Consider the following 19,342-nt stretch of genomic DNA (forward strand, 5'->3'; position numbering starts at 1 on the left):
CAAACCCACGGACCATGGCGCAGTTACAGCTCTTATCGCCGCTTCTCTGGACCCACCCAGTGCGCCACCCACCCATCGGTGACGGCCCCATGGGACTGGCTCGGGGGTGGCTCGAGTGTCCAATCTCATCTGAAGCGCGATAAAAGATTTCATGAAACACTAGACAACAAACCCGACCGAAGCTCGCCTTTATGTGGCCGCGACTCAGTGTGTGTGTGTGTGTGCATCGAGGGGAATACAAGGGGTGAGGGGGGTGTGCTGTGAAACCGCAAACCGAAAGTTTCTGCGCACTTAGCGCCCCATTTTTCCGGCTTCCGGAAGCGAACCACGGCGATTTTCCGCAATCGGAAAAGCCACAAGGTCTAATGAGACGAACGGAAACTTTCTGCTACTGCTACTGCTCACCCGAGACCGCCACACACACACACACACATCAAGAGAGAGCTGCAGAGAGAAAGAGGGGGAGAGAGGGGGGGGAGAGAAAGAGAGCGAAAAGGAAAGACTCTCGGCGAGACATCGTTCAGCAAAGTTTTAATATGACTTATAAAATTGTATCCCCTCGCGTAGAGAGTGCAGGGAAGATTATTACCGGGAGGATATTATTACTTGTCAATCTCTCCCCCTCCTTGCCACCCGGCCACCCGCACGATGCTCATCCACCACCATCCAAAACCCTTTCCCCCACGGGGTGGTTCACAGCAGCAAAACTTCTCGATCCGGTGCAGATATTGCAACGGATCGAGCGCCGGCCCCCCGCCCCCTCCGCACACCGGCACACTTGCTCTAATGCTCACTTCTATGCTGCTTTTATGCTGCGCTAAGTTTTCTCGGCCGACTGCCCCCGGGGGGGATAAGGAAGAGATTGGCGTTCGCGTCTCGTTCCCTCAGCGCAGTCCCAGGCCAGCCAGCCAGCCACCCACCGACAAACCACCCCACCCCCAGCACCGGCCACCCCACCAGCCCCGCACCAACCTGCCAATCGAAGCAATCGAAGAAATGTGCTTCGTCAACGCGCCGCCCCAAAAAATCCCAACAACACATCCCGGGACCTCGGCCCCGGGGTATCCTACCTTACCTTCCCGGCAGGCAGGGGTGGCCTGGAACGAGGGATCGGGTGGGGGCGGATTTAGCTCCAATCGAAAGGTGCAATATTACCGGCGGCTAGCGGGCCGGGGGGGGCGGGGTAGTGAAAAATATAAAACGGTTCCAAAGTAAACCCCGGAGAAGTCCCGAGGACACGGGCCTCTCATATCTCCAGGGGGGGGGGGAGGCCAGCGAAACGGGACGAGCCCGACGATCGGCACTATGGGCCAGGGAACCGGACGGACGGAAAGGCCGGACCGAATGCGCCCGCTCGCTTCCGCCTTGCCTGACTAGCCGTGAAACCCCTCCGCATTTGTGCAGTTTCGAGCAGTTTCGAGCAGCTTGCTTTATTAAACGTTGTTGAGTTTCGTTTTTGTTTTCCAGAGTGTCCCGAAACACCGGCGGCCATTCCCACGCCCCTCCTTCGCGCGTTTTTGGCCACTGGCCGAACGCCCACCGTGCGATGGCGAAAAGAAATTGGAAAAAACAAAAAATATCATAAACGCCGAAAGTAACCCGCTGCCCTCTGCCTCTGCCTCTGCCTCACTCTCGCACTTCTGGTTCGTCTCTAGCAGCAGCAGCAGCAGCAGAGAGGGCAGCAAAACGTGAGAAAACTGGCACACTCGTTAGGAAAGGGATTCTGATTGAATTAAAATATTTTATTCATGTAATTCGGATTCGTGCCCCGGACGCCGGAAGAGCCACGCTGGAAAGTAGGTTGCAGCCAGCCACACCGGCTGCTGGCTGGCTGGCAGGATGGTTGGCGTTCCCATTTTCGCCTCCCAATTGCACACACACACACACACACACACACACACGGGCGTGTGTTGTAGATTTTAATTCCACCAAAGCATAAATAGATACATAAAAGCACGGCCCGACGTTTCATCTCGCTCTCTATCGCTCGCCGGCTGGTCCGGCCCGGCCCGGCCCGGCATAGATGAACGGGGCCTCCCCGCTCCTCCAAACCCCACCATACACCTCCACAAAAAATCCCCTTCCTTGTACGTTGTTTCACCCGTTTTGATTCGCTCTCCTTTCCTGTTCGTTGCAGAAATCGAAGCCAGCTGGGAGGAATGGTGGACGTACGATGGCATTTCAGGTAAGTCATAGGTGGTCCGTGATCGTTGTCCTTAGGATTAGCGGCCGCCAAAGCGGACCAAACCAACCAGAGGTGTCTCCATAGCCGTCCGTGTTTGATGTTTCCACGGTTCCGACTTCCGTCACACGTCGCATATCGAGCAGTCCACGAACTCCAGGATGAACAAAACGCCGACTCATCGCCGAACGGAGCGGGGGCTGGGTTCGATATGCTATCGGGACTATAATACGGGTACGACGAGGTAGCTGTGACGGGGAAGGGGGCCAACGTCCAGAGACTGCTCGAATTCTTGCGCTTTACGGAAGTCGGAAAACCCTCCCCAGCTTCGTGGACTGATGGTGGGGGGGGGGGGGAGGGTGGATGAGTAAGCGAAAGACATTAGCATTCGGATGCTTTACCACCCACCCCCTCCACCCCTCCGTTCCTGCACTAGAGAGATACCTTTGTCTTCCGTCGCCGCGGGTCGACACCACAATTGGGCAACCGCATGTTGCATGAGGTGTAGCGATGGCAAGGAGCGCTACGCGTTTGTGTGCATGTGTGTGTGTGTGTGTCGCCTATCAAAAAGCTGCAAATAATGGGCAACACTTCATGTCACCGCCGGGCCGGTCACCAGCACCGCGCTGGGGCGCGCTTTTGGCTCGCGGATACTCCGCCCTTTGCTGTTGTTGTGGTTGCTGTTGACGGCGGGGGGGGGGGGGCGGGGGCAACATATGTGTAAAGGGGGGGTGGGTGGGCGGCTTGAGGTGGTGAACCGACACACATTCCTTTTCAACACCGCACGGAAAGAAGAGGCCCACGTGGAGAAGCTAAATAAACAGGGATGTGTGTGTTGGGCTCGGTCTGACTGCCACTGACATGAATGACTACTCAGGCCACGAGAGCCCTTTTGTGTGTCAGCGCTGCTCACACAATGGCGACTGGTGAGCGCGGTGTGTGTGTGTCGCTATTGCTACAACAACACAAACACACAAAAAATGAGGATGGCAGCAACCCGTGAAGGCGGCAAGGCCAGCGGTTCGGCAATCCACGGCTACTACTCGTAGTCACCTCGTCAGTCAGCCCCGAAACACTAGTGTGTTCCATTGTGTGTGTTGGGGGCTCATTGCGATTGCGGTGGGTGGTGGTTGAGATGGGCCCTTTCAAGATCTTATTATACAGTTCCTCCTCAAGCGAATGCGAGAGTCCGGTGCTGACCGGTGCTCAGGTCCTCCCGCTATGCGCACTCAACCCCCGAACTAGCCGACCCAGCTTCGTCCCGCCCAATGCGGATTGTTGGAAATTAGCGCAAACGTTCATACAACAAGGAATTTTTCATAGATAATACACATCACCAATATTAGGTTGGCTAAAAAGAAATTCATTATTTTCTCGGTCGATGGTTGCGGAGGTCGATATCCCGATATCACATTATGAAGCTACCTTTAGGAGAGCGACACACAGTTTACAACAAAAAGGTTCATATTTGGAAGCAAATCGGACGATCGGAAACATGTTAAACAATGTTTTGAAATTCACTCTAAAATAACGGATTACCTTTTAACCAGCCTTGATATGTGAATGAAAATTGTAAACTGAGTGGGCTACCTGTCAATTTTGTCCTGCTTATTAATTTTTTTTGGCCATATTAGCTTGCTGTGACATCAGGCAAAGGATTTTAGGTTGAATAAAAACTTAATTAAGTTTGCAATCGATTTTTCAAAGTGTTAGACCATATGAACTTTTGTGCCTGAAAATGACATTTTCCGGGGATTATTATTTTTCTGCTACCTGTTGAAGAAAACTGCTACAAAATCACATCAAATGATCACATCGAAGCTTGTTTTTGGAAGATCGCAGTGCTTTGAGTGGTGTAAAAACTAAAAAAATGGCGACTCCAAGAAAAAGACTTTCTGATGGGACAGAAAGGTGTGATGCATCATAAGCTCCTAAAACCTAGTGAAACCGTCAATTCAGATCGCTACTGCCAACAAATGATCAATTTGAACCATGCGTTGATCGAAAAACGACCAAAAAGCCGTGCCTTCCATGTATGCCATGGAGGCGCCAGGTATCGCTCAAGGATACTTCATCTGGCGCCTCCAAAGCAAAAATGGTTCAGGATACAATCAAATCATGGATGGATGGAAGCTGCTATCACCCCCGCTGTATTGATCAGACTTGGCGCTTTCTGAATTTCATTCATTTTCATCGATGGGACCCGCATTGGCTGAGCAGCACTTCGTTCCCTACGAGGAACTCGAAATTGGATGATGAATTTGTTTGCTTCGAAAGACGAAGAATTCTTTCGTCTGGGAATCCACGATTTAGCAGAGAGACAGAAGAAATGTATATCTAGCGATGGCACATACTTTGAATAAAGTAGAATTTTTCGTTTCAATGAAATAAACATGTGTAGCCAAACACTAAATTCAGATCTCTAGTTTCAATTACTGCACCATTCGAAGGTAGCAATTGGCCAGAAACCACCAGAATCGGCTAACGGAAGAAAAATTGTGTTCCATCAGGACAACTAAATGTTATGCACGTCGCTAGAACTCGCTAGAACTCGCAGTGACTCGCTAGAAAGTCTGAGGTCAAAAAAGGATTGTGAAAATGGATTGGTCGAGTTTTTTTTAACCTTTTAACCTAAACCTTCTGCAAGAGAGGCATTATAGAGGTATTTTTAACACATTAAAAAAAAATAATGGTGTACGAGGGCTGATCAAAAATTTTTGCAACTTTTGAATTTCCGCGGGCTACGTATGTCCGATTGTCGATCTTTTTGTGACGTTAGGTTGCTACACATGTCAGTGACTCATGGTAAAAGCTCGGCCATTTTGAGTAATCAATCAATTTTCTACAGCTATTTTCCTTGGACAAGATTTGGCTCATCGTCGGATGTAATCGGAAAATCGGATATACGTAGCTCGCGGAAATTCATAACTTGCAAACATTTTTGATCAGCCCTCGTATATTTAACGAAAATCGGACGATTAGGAACCTATGAAATATAGTTTAGAATTTTACCCAAAAATAAAGGATTTCTTTTTAGCCAACGTAGTATATAGATTTTAGGAGAAACAGAAACTGACGGACAGAATGGACACACACACACACATCCACGCACTCCCAGGCTCCTCCGGTGTCGAGGATCCGCCGGTTGAGATTGGCAAAGTTTTCTTTTTTATCTGGCTCCCCTGGCCCAGCTCGGCCAGGGGCCGGGGTCCGCGCGAAACAATGCACCTAATGGCCTGCACTGCCTGGCCAGCCCCCGCCTCGATCCGCGGGCGCGTGTATGTGTGTAGGATTTGGTGGTGTTCTCCGGGTGTTTCCGAGGAGCGCCGAGCGCGCGCGGCTGCATTTTGGGGCTGCCGCGAGGACCGCCGCAGCAGAGAGAGCGAAGAGTCTTATCGCCTTCGCGGCATCGGCCGCTGAGTGTTTCCGCTGGTCGGTAAGTGAATTGTTAACACACAGACACACACCGACACACACACACACAGACAGCCTGTAAAGATGGTTGTAACGAGCTCGGAGTCAGATATCAGAGCAGAGGCAGCAGAGCACCGGACCCGCGCGGTGCGCTGGTGGGTAGATTGAGTCATTCGGTAATGGGAAATAGCGTCAGACCCCACACACCCACCCACCAGGCTCCCTCCTCAGCACCCGTGCACCCACAACCCGCCACCCCGCTTAAGCACGTGCTGACCGAATGGATTCGTTTGAACGTGACGCTATCTTGATGCTGATGCATTCCCCCGTTTACTTTGGCTTGATTTTATTATTTCTTCGCGAGCCACCCAACCCACCCCGCACACGGAAAGGTGAGGGCGGGGGAAGCAGGCTGGTGTGTGCTGGTATGCTGACGGCGCGGCACGTGCCACGTGGCAGCGGTGGCGCCGCCGCCTCCGGTGGCAACCATTGGCAAGTGGATTGGAAACGGATTTTGCATGTCTAGCACAAATATGTCTTACGGCGCACTGGAAAGCCCCGCGAACCGTCCTTACCCTTTCCTCCCTGCCTGCCCTACCCACGGTACGCGGTCGGTCCCGGCGTTTGTGGTGTCCTTTTTGGCACGCCAACGCCGTACAGAGCGTACAACTTTTCCCAATTGTACTCCGGGGGGGGGGGCGCGCGTGCGCTTGGAGTGACCTTTCCCTCCCGGCCCCTTACGCGGAACGAAGAGTGGAAGGAAAAGTCGTCCTTTCACCACCATCAACGCCACCGCCACGCCGGAATGCGGAATGTTGCACCAACTTTCCGACACCGCTTATCGCGAGCAGTTCATCTTCTTTCCACAAACATGACTTTTTGCCCACCCGCAGCCCACCAGCTTCTGCCCCCCCCACCGGCCACCGTAATTATCCACTCGAAAGCAGGGGCGGGGATGGGGGGTGTCGTGAGTGTTGGTATGTCTCTACTTTACGCTTCGCGCCCGTCCTGGTCGTCCTCGTTGGTGGGCGCGCTGTGTTTACTTTGGGGTTGCCAATGAAATTATCGTTCCGTGGCGATCTTTTTATCGTCAAAACTCGCCCTAGCCCGGTGCCCGTCCTCCCATACTCCCCCCAGGGGCGGGCGGACGCACATCCTGCCACGTTCCACGTGTTTGGTTCGTTTTTTTCTGTCTCTCTCTCTGTATGATAGTGCTTGAGCGTTGGGCGTGCTCCGTTCCGCCGCAACTGACGATGGGGCTGGGTCCTGTCCACAGGAAGCACTTCCCCTCCTCACTCCCCTGCACCGGCCAGCGCCTCTGCCGATGCGGAGACGTTTGGTAAAAGTTTCGCTATCATTGCGATTATCCTGCAAGTCGTCAAGCTCAAGCTCCCCGCTGAGGGAGCCCCGGACCGTGGCCAGGATAGGGTCCAGCCTTAATCCGTGGTGTTATCTGTACTCAACTGGATGGTCTCAACTAGTGTAGCGGTCCGTCAACACTATTTTGGCCCGCATCCCTGCCCGTTGTTCCCGTCCTTAGAATCCGGTCCGTTAGTTCAGTTAAGGTTGGCAGGTTGGTCCGGCGCAATGATGTAATTTTCATTTCATAATTCGGTCCAGTAGTCAATTCCTACATATCCGCCGGCCATTTCCAGCCATGTAAAAAAGCTGAATAAATCAATCAACAATCCCTGAGCCTGTTTCGCGCCAGAGGTCGAAGCGACCTCGAACTTGCGGCGTGCCGAACCGTTTGCCGCATCGGCACTTCTGGCAGGAACTGGTCGTTCTAAGTCGAGCTAGAACCCGGCAATTTGGGCAACGGCCGTTACGAGACTGGCCGGTACCGTTTTTAGAGCTTAGCGTTAGGTTAGCATAGACAGCCAATTAAACGCCAAATGATCCCGGCTAGGACCCTCCGTCCGCAGTGCACCTGCATGCTCCGATTGCTCGCTGTCCTTCGTCGATTATTGCCCACCCATTTCGGTGGATAGCTGGAGGCCCATAAAACCGTGAGGATGACGAAGTCAACCGGTGAAAATGTGACGCATTTAAAGTGAGTGTGGTGGGGGGAAAGGGGGGCTGTTGCCGGATGCAGGATAGCATTCACGCCAAAACTTTGCGCCCAAAACCATGCGGACAGCTTCCCGATTGAGCTGAAAATTCGTCGGATTTTTCCTCCAAAAATCTCCGACCACGAAACAATGCTGGAGGTCGGGGGGGGGAGGATGCGGGGTAGGCTCGTTGCGGAGGAGTGCTCATGCTTAACGATTGCGATGGGGGAGGCGCAGAAGCTGTTTGAATCGTGGCGTGGCGCTTCGCTTAAAGCCACATTCGTGACATTCTTCTTCGGGAGCTCAGCAACAGCAACCCCCGAGGGCGGTCGATTGTAAGGAGAAGGAAGTGTGGTTGGTCATTGGCCCCCGGAAGCCTTCGGGGGCCCGAAGCCTCACCATGAAATTTGCTACGGAAGTCACCGGGTCGACCGGGAGCCAATAAGATGCGCGCCGAGAATATCATTCCAATTATCAACTCGCCGCCTAGCAGCCGTCCCCGCTGCCCGACTTAAGGATCTCCCCCTATAGCGGGGAGCTGGAGAACATTTTTCCTCCCCCCTCAAGAAAGGCGCCGGGCCGGGTGGCAAATAAAGCATCCAGAAACGGCGCGCTCCAGGCTCCAGGAACAACGGCGCCCAACAAAACACTAACAAATCCCTCGGCCCTCGGCTCCCGGGCCGCAGCGGCCGCCATTTAACCATCCTCGTTGTTCCCCGCAACAACCCCTCCACCACCGTTAGGCTGGGTCGCTAACGACAACCGGACACGGCGGAACCAGTGCAGTGGCCTTCCTTCTCCGCCGCCGTTCGCCGCGATTTTGCGAGATAAATTTGTGACCGACCGGCTGGGGGGAGGGGCGCCCGATAGGGAAGGCCCGGGGCGCGAAGGATATGATGGCTGCATAGCATAGTGAAAGCAGAAGTGAAAGAGGGAAAGAGAGAGCGAGAGAAAGAGAGAGAGAGAGATCGAGCGCGCGCCATTGCTATGCGAGCCGCGGGCGGAATTTAATTTGGTATTCGAAACTTTGAAATTCTTCCTTCGATTTTGCCGGCTTCTCCGCGCCCGCCCGCCAAAAGAACCCCCCCTCCTCCCCCCGGTGCACCGCTTTCTTACCTGGTATTTGTGAAACCCCGCCGCCGGCGGGCTTTCCTTGCCGGCCGTCCCGTGCCCAGGGCCGACGGCGCGCGACCATCAACGCGACGCCACGGGACCGGATATGGCGCCCCCTCCGGTCCTGGCTGAGGGTGACGATGAACTAGCACGGGGCCGGAGGGGAGGGGGCAAGGTCGCCACATTCTGACCCCAGATTCCCCGGGGCTGCATGCACCATTTAAGAATCGGGAAACAACGCCCGCAATTGGCGACTTCCGGGCCGGTTCCGGATTTATTTGTCCCGGGCGCACACACACACACAGACCGGGGTCCGCGTGGGTTGAGGCTCACGGTGTTCAATTTAGCGGACCAACACACCATCAAACACTTCCAATTAATAACCGGCCTTGGGACCATTCTTTTCGGCCGTGGCCATCTGCGAGTGTGATCTGTCTACATACCCGCCGCCAATCTGATTGCCAGGTGTGCTGGAAGTTGGAATTTCCAGCCCGGTTTTTCCGACGAAGAATGCACATTATCTTCGGGAGAACATCTCAAAACAGGTCGATTCGAAACAATCATCGTTTGATGCTACACATTTCGCCTCTAAGGTTCCTTTCCAATTAAACTTCCCTCTGTGGCCTTGAAACAACAACCACGTGTCTTTGTTATTTATAGCACCAACACATTTTTAATGTTTGAAATGCAATAAATGACGTATAAATATTAAACATAATATCAGGCTGGGAAAAAGTAATCGACGTTTTTTGCGTGTACTTCAAAACTTGATTTGAGATGCTTCCAATTGTCCTATTTGTGTCAAATATGTACCGTTTTGTTGGAAAATTTGTTATCTTTTCAAAGATATGCTTATAATGCATCTCTTGTAAAAGCTTTACTGGTTATTGACAAAAAACTGGAGCAATCCATTTTCACAACCCTTTTTTGATCTCAGTTTTTCATCACTCAGGAAATTTTATAATGCGCGAAAAAGGTGTCAATCGCTTAGTGCAAGGTCCGGACTATGCGGTGGATGCATTAAATCATCCCAAACAAACTCTCGGACTTTCTGGTGAGTCACTAAAGACGTGCGAAACATTTTGTTGTCCTGATGGAAAACAATTTTTCTTCTTTTGGCCTATTCTGGTCGTTTCTGGTCAATTGCTATCTTCAAACGGTGCTGTTGTTGACAGTAGAGGTCTGAATTTAGTGTTTGGCTACATGGAAGCAACTCATAATAAACGGTTCCTTTCAAGTCCCACCAAATACCCAGTAGAACCTTCCTAGCCGTGAATCCTGGTTTGACCACTTGTTAAGGTGCTTCACCACGCTTAGACCACGATAATTTTCAGACAGGATGGTCGTATGTATCCCATTTCTCATCCCCAGTACCTATCCGTTTAAGAAATAGTTCGTTTTCATTCCGTTTAGCCAAAACTTCGCCGATGGAAATTTGAGCCATCATGTTTTTTGGTGTAAATAGGGTGGCACCCAAACATCGAGCTTCTTTCAAGATCCAGCTTTGCGCCAATGGCTTAAAACTATTTGATAGTTATTCTTCAGCTCCTGACCGATGCTCTAACTACTAACAGGCCGAACAACTTTGGTTATTTCTGTGATTTTATCGACATTTTCGATAACGTGTCTGCCTAGGCTTTAAAAAAAAATAACTGAAACGGGTCAACGAAACCAAAATTTATTGCAACTAGCTGTTAGAGCATCAGGACCATAAACACCATGCAAAATTTCAGCAACCTAGCTTGAATTTTCGCCATTTTCAAAGAAAAACTGTAAAATGTACCGAATTTTCTCTTAGTTGACCTCCATTGTTAACACCCTGTAACTTACAAACAAATGGAACAAACAAAAAACAATGAGAGCATTTTTTTGAAGTGTAAAGTATAAGCTTTAAAACGAGCCCAAATTTGAAACTGTGCGACTGATACTTCACGAGATATCGATCACTAAAGGCATCTATCTTGAAAAACGTCGATTACTTTTTCCCCAGCCTTATATAAATAAATGAAATCATAGCATACAGTGGATGGCGAAAAAAAGTTTAGTTCAAGAACACTAAAAATTTTATAAAAGACGAGGTTGACAAATTTGCTTTAAACGACCTAAAATCAATCAAAAACATTATACAAGATGTGTAAATTATAGTTTTACTGTATTTAAGGATGACTGACACAAGAGACAAATTTTAGCCAAACATATTTAGAACAAGCTAAATTTCTCTTCGACGAAAACAAGTTTAGTATCCGCAATGCAATGCATTCCGCCCAGACAATCTTGCCAAACATCTTCGTTTTGTTATATGGCCTTTTCTACAGTCCTCAGGTTTTATTTTGGTACAGATTGTTTTGAATAATTTCGCTAATTCTGTTAAATTGAGTGGGTTCTTTTCGCATACTCCAAAGTTCTTGAATAACCACATGTTTTTAGTGGTTGACTGGTCTGGACAAATATGTTAATAGCGTAAAACCTTGATATTTTCATCCACGAGATACTGCATGACCAATTCTGGCTTGTGGATTGCCGTACTATCCTGTGCTGCGGTAAAATCTTCATGAATAAGACTTCTTCATTCATGAACGTTTTTTGCTTTCATCAAGTTCTGACCAGCTTTCGAGTCGCCATGACCAGGAAAGGTGACCAAGTTGTAGGCTTCATGTAAATAATGCATCCCTGGAACATAATACCGTTGTAATTGGTTTTGCTAATGATGATTTAGACCCCATATAGCAGAAAATTTCAACTCCCTATAATGATAGTTGAGTCATACCAAAAATTTATCACTTCAAAGCAGCTTTTCTCACAATAAGGGATGTTTTTTAAATATGCCGATAGTAAAATACATGGTCAGATTTGTCTACATTCTACAGACTACTGCGAATAACATACACGAAAGGGAGTTCGTTACGTCCTGATTTTAGTTTCTGTCGAATATTTTAGGCAGATTGAAAAAAGTTTGTGGAGGATATATTCAGTATACGTTTATCAACTCGTTTTAGTGTTGATTTCTTGCGGCCACAAGCTTTAATATTATTAGTACGACCTTCATTTTCATACAGCTTGATTATGTTGCCGATTGCTTGCTCGCTTTTGTCGTAAATTCGTGCAATATCCCTATTATTTTTACCACTAATACTCAAATTAATAGTAAATTTACGGTCTTCATCTGTTAACTTACGATATTTACAGGGTTCTGCCAAATTACATGCTCAGAAACAGTAAGATGTCTTGTGAATTCTTCTGCGATTCTCAGCCCTAATTTTGCATTTTGAATATAAAAACATGTACAATATCATGTTACTATTGCTCATAAAATAAAAAAATGTACTCTAGATGCTTTATTACCAAGCAAAACGAAGCAAACGAAAACCTGAAAACTTCAAGCTTCCAACTTCAACTAAACTTGTTTTTGTTTTGTTGCTCAAATTAACCTATGGCCACAAATGGCCGCACCAGTCTACTAGATGACATCTAAATGACATTTTATCGCCCAAATTTTGCTTTTAGAACCTCAATCTAATATTCAACGTCTCAAAAAAGCCATTCAAAACGAAGATGTAGTAATATTTTCACATATTATTCAAATGTTCAGGAGCTTCTTTTCACCATCCGCTGTAGAAACGAATCCTGATTGAGCTAAGCGAATCGCTCTTTATGTTTATCATTACTGTTATCAACTGTTTGTTTTTTAAATCACTCATAAGGATTATGGTATGAGTGTTATATGGTAGCGCGTAAAAATCGAAAAAAAGGATTATTAAAAATTATTTGAATTATCGATGAGATACCAACGCATCCAATCTGACTCGACCGGGTTCCTCCGGATGTCCTTTTCTGTGCCCTGGAACAGGTCCGGCGTTCTGGGGCCTGATCAACCCGCAGTGGAACATGTGCAACAAGGGACGGCGCCAGTCCCCGATCAACGTGGAGCCCGAGAAGCTACTGTTCGACCCGTACCTGCGATCGCTGCACATCGACAAGCACAAGGTATGTCCAGGATCAACAAAACATCCTTCCAAGCTCGCATCGAGCTCGAATCACCAGGTGCGTACGGTGTAATTCCGATTCACAAAGCAGGCGACCAGGCGGACTATTTAGTTGGCAGCGACAGCGTAAGGACCTCCGCGTGCCGACAAGTGTTCATGGCCGGCTGAGTCCGCCCGACACACCCCCAGGACACGGTGTTGTGCGTCACCACCGGGCGGTGAGATATCATCAGGAGCAGCGGGGGGGGAGTGGAATGAGATACAAAGGACACGGCAGGAAAAATGACAGGCGGGTGGCTTGATGATGCGAGGGTGGCTCCAGGATGCTGTTTCTTATCGCGGGCCCCCGTGCCGCCACGCCGGCTTAGTGAGCGTAAGATCCCTTAGCCCCCATCCCACCCACCCGCTCACCCATCACCCGGACCCACCCCGCTCCATCCAGGTGGAGGTATGTGGGGTACGGGGCAGATGCCGGCGCTCGGAATTACGCCCTACTTTGGAGATTGTAACCAGATTGAGCCTGGTGACACCAATTCGACACCCCGTACCCCCCGCACCACCCCGCCAACGGGCTCCGTTTTCAATCTGTCATCCAGCTCACCACCCAACCGGGGGGGGGGGAGGGCCCATTGTGCGAAAGCGAATCGCGTGAAGGAGGTTGATAGCCCCAAGATGGAGCTTCCTTTTTTCGCTTTTTTTCTTCCTTTTTTTTTGGTTTGTGCCTATGGTGCTGGCAGTCATTTTGTCCGTGTGGTGCAGGCTCACAGGCCTCACAGGCAATCTGCCCGTGCCTCCGGCACCGCGCCCCCCCCCCCCCCTCCCCTCCCCTCTCGGGCCAGAATGCCGGAAGTTTGCCGCTCGAGAGCTCGAGCAAAGCCAAACCGATTGGCGTGGCGCATTACTTCACCTGCTTCTGTGTGCTGCTCCTCGCCAATCTTCGCCCCGTTCCGCTCTGTTTTTTTATGGTTTATGCTTTCCGCTTGTTATCACCATCTCTCTCTCTCTCGCTCGCTGCGCCTTGGACCAGATGGCGCGCCGCGCGACAACGGTGGACGACATTTTCCCGTCTTCCGACTGCCCCCACCCACCCACGCGTGGGTTGCTGGCTGTTCATGATTTCGCTTTTTTATGCGCCCCTCGCGCAACCACCAGCCCCCCCCCAGTCCGGGTTGCTTGACAATCTCAGTTAAGCAGAAAAGTGGCAAAAGACCGGCCCGAAACGGCCGTCAATGAACGGCTACGGTACGGCTTTTTCCGTCAACCTCTTCGTCACCCCCCGCCAACCACCCCGCCCAGGCCTTCCCCAGGAGCAGGCAATTGGTTAAGTAAACACGCGAGCGACCCCCCTCCGGTGCGAATGTCCTGATGAAGGGCACCTTCCTCTCGGCGAAGAGCACCAGAGGTGCGAGAGAGAAATGTTTCTCTGGTGTGTGCTGGCGTGCGTGTGTGTGTGTGTGGGTGTGAATGTTTTTGTATTTCCGTTTCCGCTTCGCGTGCATCGTTAGCCACCGTCGCCGCCCATAGCACAATGGAACATAAATACAGCATAAACGTCACCGCGGCGCGGCCACACACACACACACACACACACACCTGCCACCCAGGCCTGCCAAGAAGTGAACCGGAAGCGAACCGGAAACGAACCGAGGGGCCTTGGGCCAAATGTGGCGGGTGAATGAAAACAGCATTCAATGATAATAAAATTTCAGCAATGAAATGAAATTCATAACAACCTGAAAATGAGCACTCATTCCGATAAAAGCACCCCATAAAAGCGCTCTTCCGTAAAGGCATCGCCCCGTCGCCACACCACCCCCTTGGAGGAGGGAGAGGGGAGGAAACTTTTAGCCTGATGGAAAATCAGCGTCCTCCCCCCGCCGGGTCCGGTCGGTCGTCGTCCGTTTTTGTTCCATTTTCCCCCTTTACTTCAGAGTCGGAAAATTTTGTACGTGATGGGGGGGGGGAGGTCACACGCCGGTAAGGTGTGTTTTTCCTTTTCATCCGCCGCCCGCCCGCCTACGTCTTGGGTGGGTGTTGTTTCGTATACGCCTTTTTTTTGCTGTTATTTTTATTTCAATTGAAACCCATCCCGGGATGGGGGGATGGGCCGACCGGAAGTCCCGGATCGTCCCGAGCTTCGTCACGGCGGCCAATTGGGAAACCCCGCGGCTGGGAGGGGGAACCACTAACGCCACAATTTCATCAGCACCTACAAAACGATTATCTCCGGCCCGTCTGCCCCGCTCGCTGACCGTCCGGTCCGGTAATCCTTCGTATCGTTCGCTTTCGTTTTTCCACAGATCTCCGGCACGCTCCACAACACCGGCCAATCGCTCGTCTTCCGGGTGGAGAAGGACACCAAGCAGCATGTAAATATTTCGAGCGGCCCGCTCGCCTACCGCTACCAGTTCGAGGAGATCTACTTCCACTACGGCACCGACAACCACCAGGGCTCCGAGCACCAGATACACGGCTACAGCTTCCCCGGCGAGGTAAGAAGCGCACGGCGGGCGCGCAATTACGTTGCCCAACGAACCCCCGCGCCCATTTAACGCCTTAATTTGCGTTAGGCCATTAAACGCCCGGCCGTTCAGCGATCCAACGATATCGGGCAAGAACAAGGCCGGATGTAATCAGCCGGCCGAACTTTGGCGTCTTTCGAAGCAGTTTTTTCGAAATTCGGTCGCTTCGGTGAAATATTTCACGGGCTGCCTCATAGTTTCCGGCTTCCACGCGAAGATGGCAGCACTAGAGAGGTGAAAGCTAATGAATTTTGCTGTCAATCTTCCTGACGACACACTTTGAGAAAACTGGGCCAGTTTTTTGCTGCAGACCACTAGCAGCTTCTGGGTGAAAAATCCGTGAGCTCCTGTGAGTGAAAGGACAGTTCGTTTGCTTTTGCTTTGATTTTACAGTTTCCTTTCCTTCTCCTTCTATTGACGACTTTGTCATAATCTGGTCCGCTGTCGAAAAACTGTTCCTTTTTGTTAGACGGCCAAAAAATCTGGCCAAAATTTGGCTCCAACGATCAAGTTGAAAAAATGCGTGAAATATTTCATAAACAGAAGGAGCTCAACAGCAACTCAAAGTAGCTCACGGCACTCCAGAAAAAGAGTGACAGTTGCTGGGCCTACGATACATGTTTGCCCAGTTTCTCATAGTGTGGACGCCGGGTGAGGGTGAAAATGGCAACAAATCGAGTATCGAGCTGTCATTAAACATTTTGTTTTGCGCTAAAGGCAATATGCCTACGCAAATCGCAGAGCTGAGTTAGGTTCTGGGATTGTGGGTGAAATTTTGGGCAGTTGAATTTAAACACGTGGTCGTACGGCCTGGAAAGACGATGAACGTTTGGGACGTCCAAATACTGCAACTAGCGGCCCTTACTTCACCAGACGCTGCTAAACTATCGCCGGATGAAAGTGAAAGCGGAGGAAGATTTTCGACGCAACGCGTCTTAATTGTTTCACCGAGCTGGAAGCTTTCGCACTGTTCTGAAGCACAGCCAGGCTGATCTAACCCTGGGAAACCCTGGGCCGTCGCCGTGTCTTCGTCGGTGTGTTCCTCGGGATGGCCCATGCAGGACATGCAGGACTGTAACTAATGCGTACATTATTTCCACACAACGCTGCCCCGACACCGGAACCAACACTAAGTAGATGTTAATTTAAACTCGCCGCCGAGCCTTACGGGGCCGTGGTCGGCGCCTGGGCCGATCCGGACAGAAAATCCCCGAAACCTCGGGGCTCGAGGTTCGTGCCGCTCATTTAATTATCCTTCCCCGTAGACCGAGCGACGCTGACGGTGTGAATCCGCGGCCCCTGGCAGGCATTTCATTATAGCTGTCTGGCCCGGCGAACTATGTTTGCGCCGAAACGTGGCGCCATGTGAGGCGAGGCGCCAGCCAGAGGATCTCCAGACTCCAGGCTCCGAGCGCGCTCCGTGTTATGTAAATAAGCTGCACGTTCGCACGCTTCCGGGTGCGGGGGCCACGTCGGGGCCGTTGCACTCAATTATGGCCGCATCCCCCATCCGTCGGACGCACCCCTGTCGGGACCATCCATCGCCTCCTGTGGCCCGCGGAGCACTTCCTGGAGCCCCTTCTTGGACGATAAATTCCACATTATGTCGTATTATGCGCCGATGTTCGACGGCTCTGAAGTGGCCGGCACTGTGCACCACCACCTTGTGGTTATGGTCCTCCCTGTTACCAGCCCCGGACCACACCCCTGGCCACCACCCGGTGGCCACTGTTTCGGATCGCTTCAAAACTATTATGCGAAAAATGTAAACTCCCTTAACTCATACCGCTCTTTCAGTTCCGAAAGAAGAAAGAGCATGTGGAGGGGCGGGGGGGTGGGTGGTTTGTGGCGCACCAGCGTAAAGCACCCGGTTCCCGTCTTAGAGACGGGTTCCGGACGAAGGTGAAGCAGTAATCACAAATAATGGGCAAGAAATAAGTGGTCGAACCGGAGGCCGAAGCGGAAGCCGGGTTGCTAGGCTGCAGGGGTGGGATGGAGTGGGGTTAGGGTGGGGTGGGGGCAAAATATAACATGCACCACTTCTTTGATGCTATCTCCCGGTTTTATGCTGCAAGTTATGCTGCGCGGCCGACGATCCGCGTTCGGCATGGCCCCCCCGTTAACGGTAGTAATGGTGCCGTTTAGTGGCCACCACAACACACACACACACACACACGCCCCTGACCCATCGCCACCGCCTGAGCGGGAGAAAAAATAAAAGAAACCTCACTCCGCCTCACTCACTGGGCGCCCTTCGGTTTTAACGATTATTACTTTTCGCCTCCACTTATCGGTTTCGCGATGCACTGCGGTGTGATGAGGGGGTCTTGTGGGGGGTTTGGTAGTATTGCTAGCCCCTCGACCGCCCCCCCCCCCCCCTCCCCCACCGCCTTTATGGTTTTCCGTTTCCGTTGGCGCCGCGGAAAAATGCGCCGGGCCAACTTCTTCGCAACTTTTCTCGTCCTTACCGTCTTGCTCGCCATTTTCGTCCTCCTCCTCCTCCCCCTGTGCCCTGTGCCCCTAGATCCAGCTGTACGGGTTCAACAAGGAGCTGTACCACAACATGTCCGAGGCGCAGCATAAAGCGCAGGGCATCGTCGGCATCTCGCTCATGCTGCAGATCGGCGACACGCCGAACCCGGAGCTGCGGATCATCACCAGCGCCTTCAACAAGGTCCTGTACAAGGGTAGGTCGCTCCCGCCACGGTTCCCTTCGCCCGTCTCACCGTTGCCTTACCTCTTCCCACCCCCACAGGATCTTCCACGCCGATCCGGCACATCTCGCTGCGCTCGCTGCTGCCAAACACCGAACAGTACATGACGTACGAAGGATCCACCACGCACCCGGGCTGCTGGGAGAGCACGGTCTGGATCATCCTCAACAAACCGATCTACATCACCAAACAGGAGGTACCTCTCCGGCCAGGCCAATCCGGCCACTACCTCATCTAACTACACCTAACAAGGCCACCTTCTCTTTCTCTCTCTCTCTTTCTCTCTCTCTCTCTCTGTGTCTCTGGTAGTTGTACGCCTTACGGAAGCTGATGCAGGGCTCGGAGCAAACGCCGAAGGCACCGCTCGGGAACAACGCGCGGCCCCTGCAGGCCCTTCACCACCGCACCGTGCGGACGAACATCGACTTTGCCAACACGGGCGCCAGCAAGGTAAGTAAGCCGGGGGCAGGAAGGGTCACGCGGGGCGGGGCAAAAAAACGGGATTCTCTGCGACTTCTCCGACTACTCCGACCCCCAGACCCAGAGCTGCCCGACCATGTACAAGGACATGTACTACAAGGCGAACCGCTGGACGCCGGACGTGACGCCGCGGAACCGGCTCGCGGACATCGACAGTGTGTTCCAGTCGCTCCCGTAGTGGTCGCACCCGGCGCGGGGTGCCCCCCCTCACCACCAGCGACAGCACGAGGCGGCCATCTTGGGGCGAGCGACGACGGCGGCTACGATCTGGCCGGCGACCACCGACCGCCGTGTCCTGGCCAGTCCTGCCCACTCTTCACTCAGTTTGTAAGCGGTGTCGGCGGGCAGAAGGACGACGACGGAGCCGCCACTCACGATAGCGCAGATAGCAGCCCTTTTTCCTTCCACCGCCAACCAACGACGGTAGTTTGTAGCTTCCAGGAGTCCCTTCCGAACGGAGGGCGTGTGTGTGAACGTCCAATCGAATTTTGGGAAAACAATTGAGCAACGCAGGTAAACCACAAGGAACTCGACGAAGAAGAAGGTGCGTGTACTGAAAAACCGACGCAAAGTCGAACCGAGAAAACAAGGAAGCAGAGCGGACCTTAGGGCAATCAAAACACGGGGAAACGTGAGCAAACAACGTAACAAGTAAACAAGCAAACAAACAAACGGAAAAGAATCCAGAAAACCGAAGAAGCGCGAGGGCAGCACGGGGTGTCCGGGAAGCCTTTTCCGAGTGGACAATAATTAATTATCAAACAAAGCACAGAGAGAGAGAGACAGAGAGAGAGAGAGAGAGAGAAAGAAAAGAGAGAGAGAGAGAGCAGGAGAGAGAGAGAGAGAGAGAGTAACATCGAAAGAACAGAGAAGAACAAGCGGC

The 19,342-nt window shown here is 51.6% G+C and overlaps 1 protein-coding gene across 1 annotated transcript in view; it reads left to right on the forward strand.

Moving 5' to 3' along the window:
* Positions 1-18,637, forward strand: part of LOC128273203 (carbonic anhydrase-related protein 10) — a 32,875-nt gene extending 14,238 nt beyond the window's left edge. The window contains exons 2-8 of the mRNA XM_053011170.1: positions 2,138-2,185; positions 12,608-12,744; positions 15,044-15,235; positions 17,790-17,952; positions 18,021-18,175; positions 18,289-18,429; positions 18,518-18,637. Coding sequence (XP_052867130.1) covers positions 2,138-2,185; positions 12,608-12,744; positions 15,044-15,235; positions 17,790-17,952; positions 18,021-18,175; positions 18,289-18,429; positions 18,518-18,637 — 956 coding nt within the window. The remainder of the gene's footprint in view (positions 1-2,137; positions 2,186-12,607; positions 12,745-15,043; positions 15,236-17,789; positions 17,953-18,020; positions 18,176-18,288; positions 18,430-18,517) is intronic.
* The last annotated feature ends 705 nt before the right edge of the window (positions 18,638-19,342 follow it).

The sequence above is a fragment of the Anopheles cruzii genome, chromosome X, assembly GCF_943734635.1.
Source record: "Anopheles cruzii chromosome X, idAnoCruzAS_RS32_06, whole genome shotgun sequence".
NCBI classification, from domain to species: domain Eukaryota; kingdom Metazoa; phylum Arthropoda; class Insecta; order Diptera; family Culicidae; genus Anopheles; species Anopheles cruzii.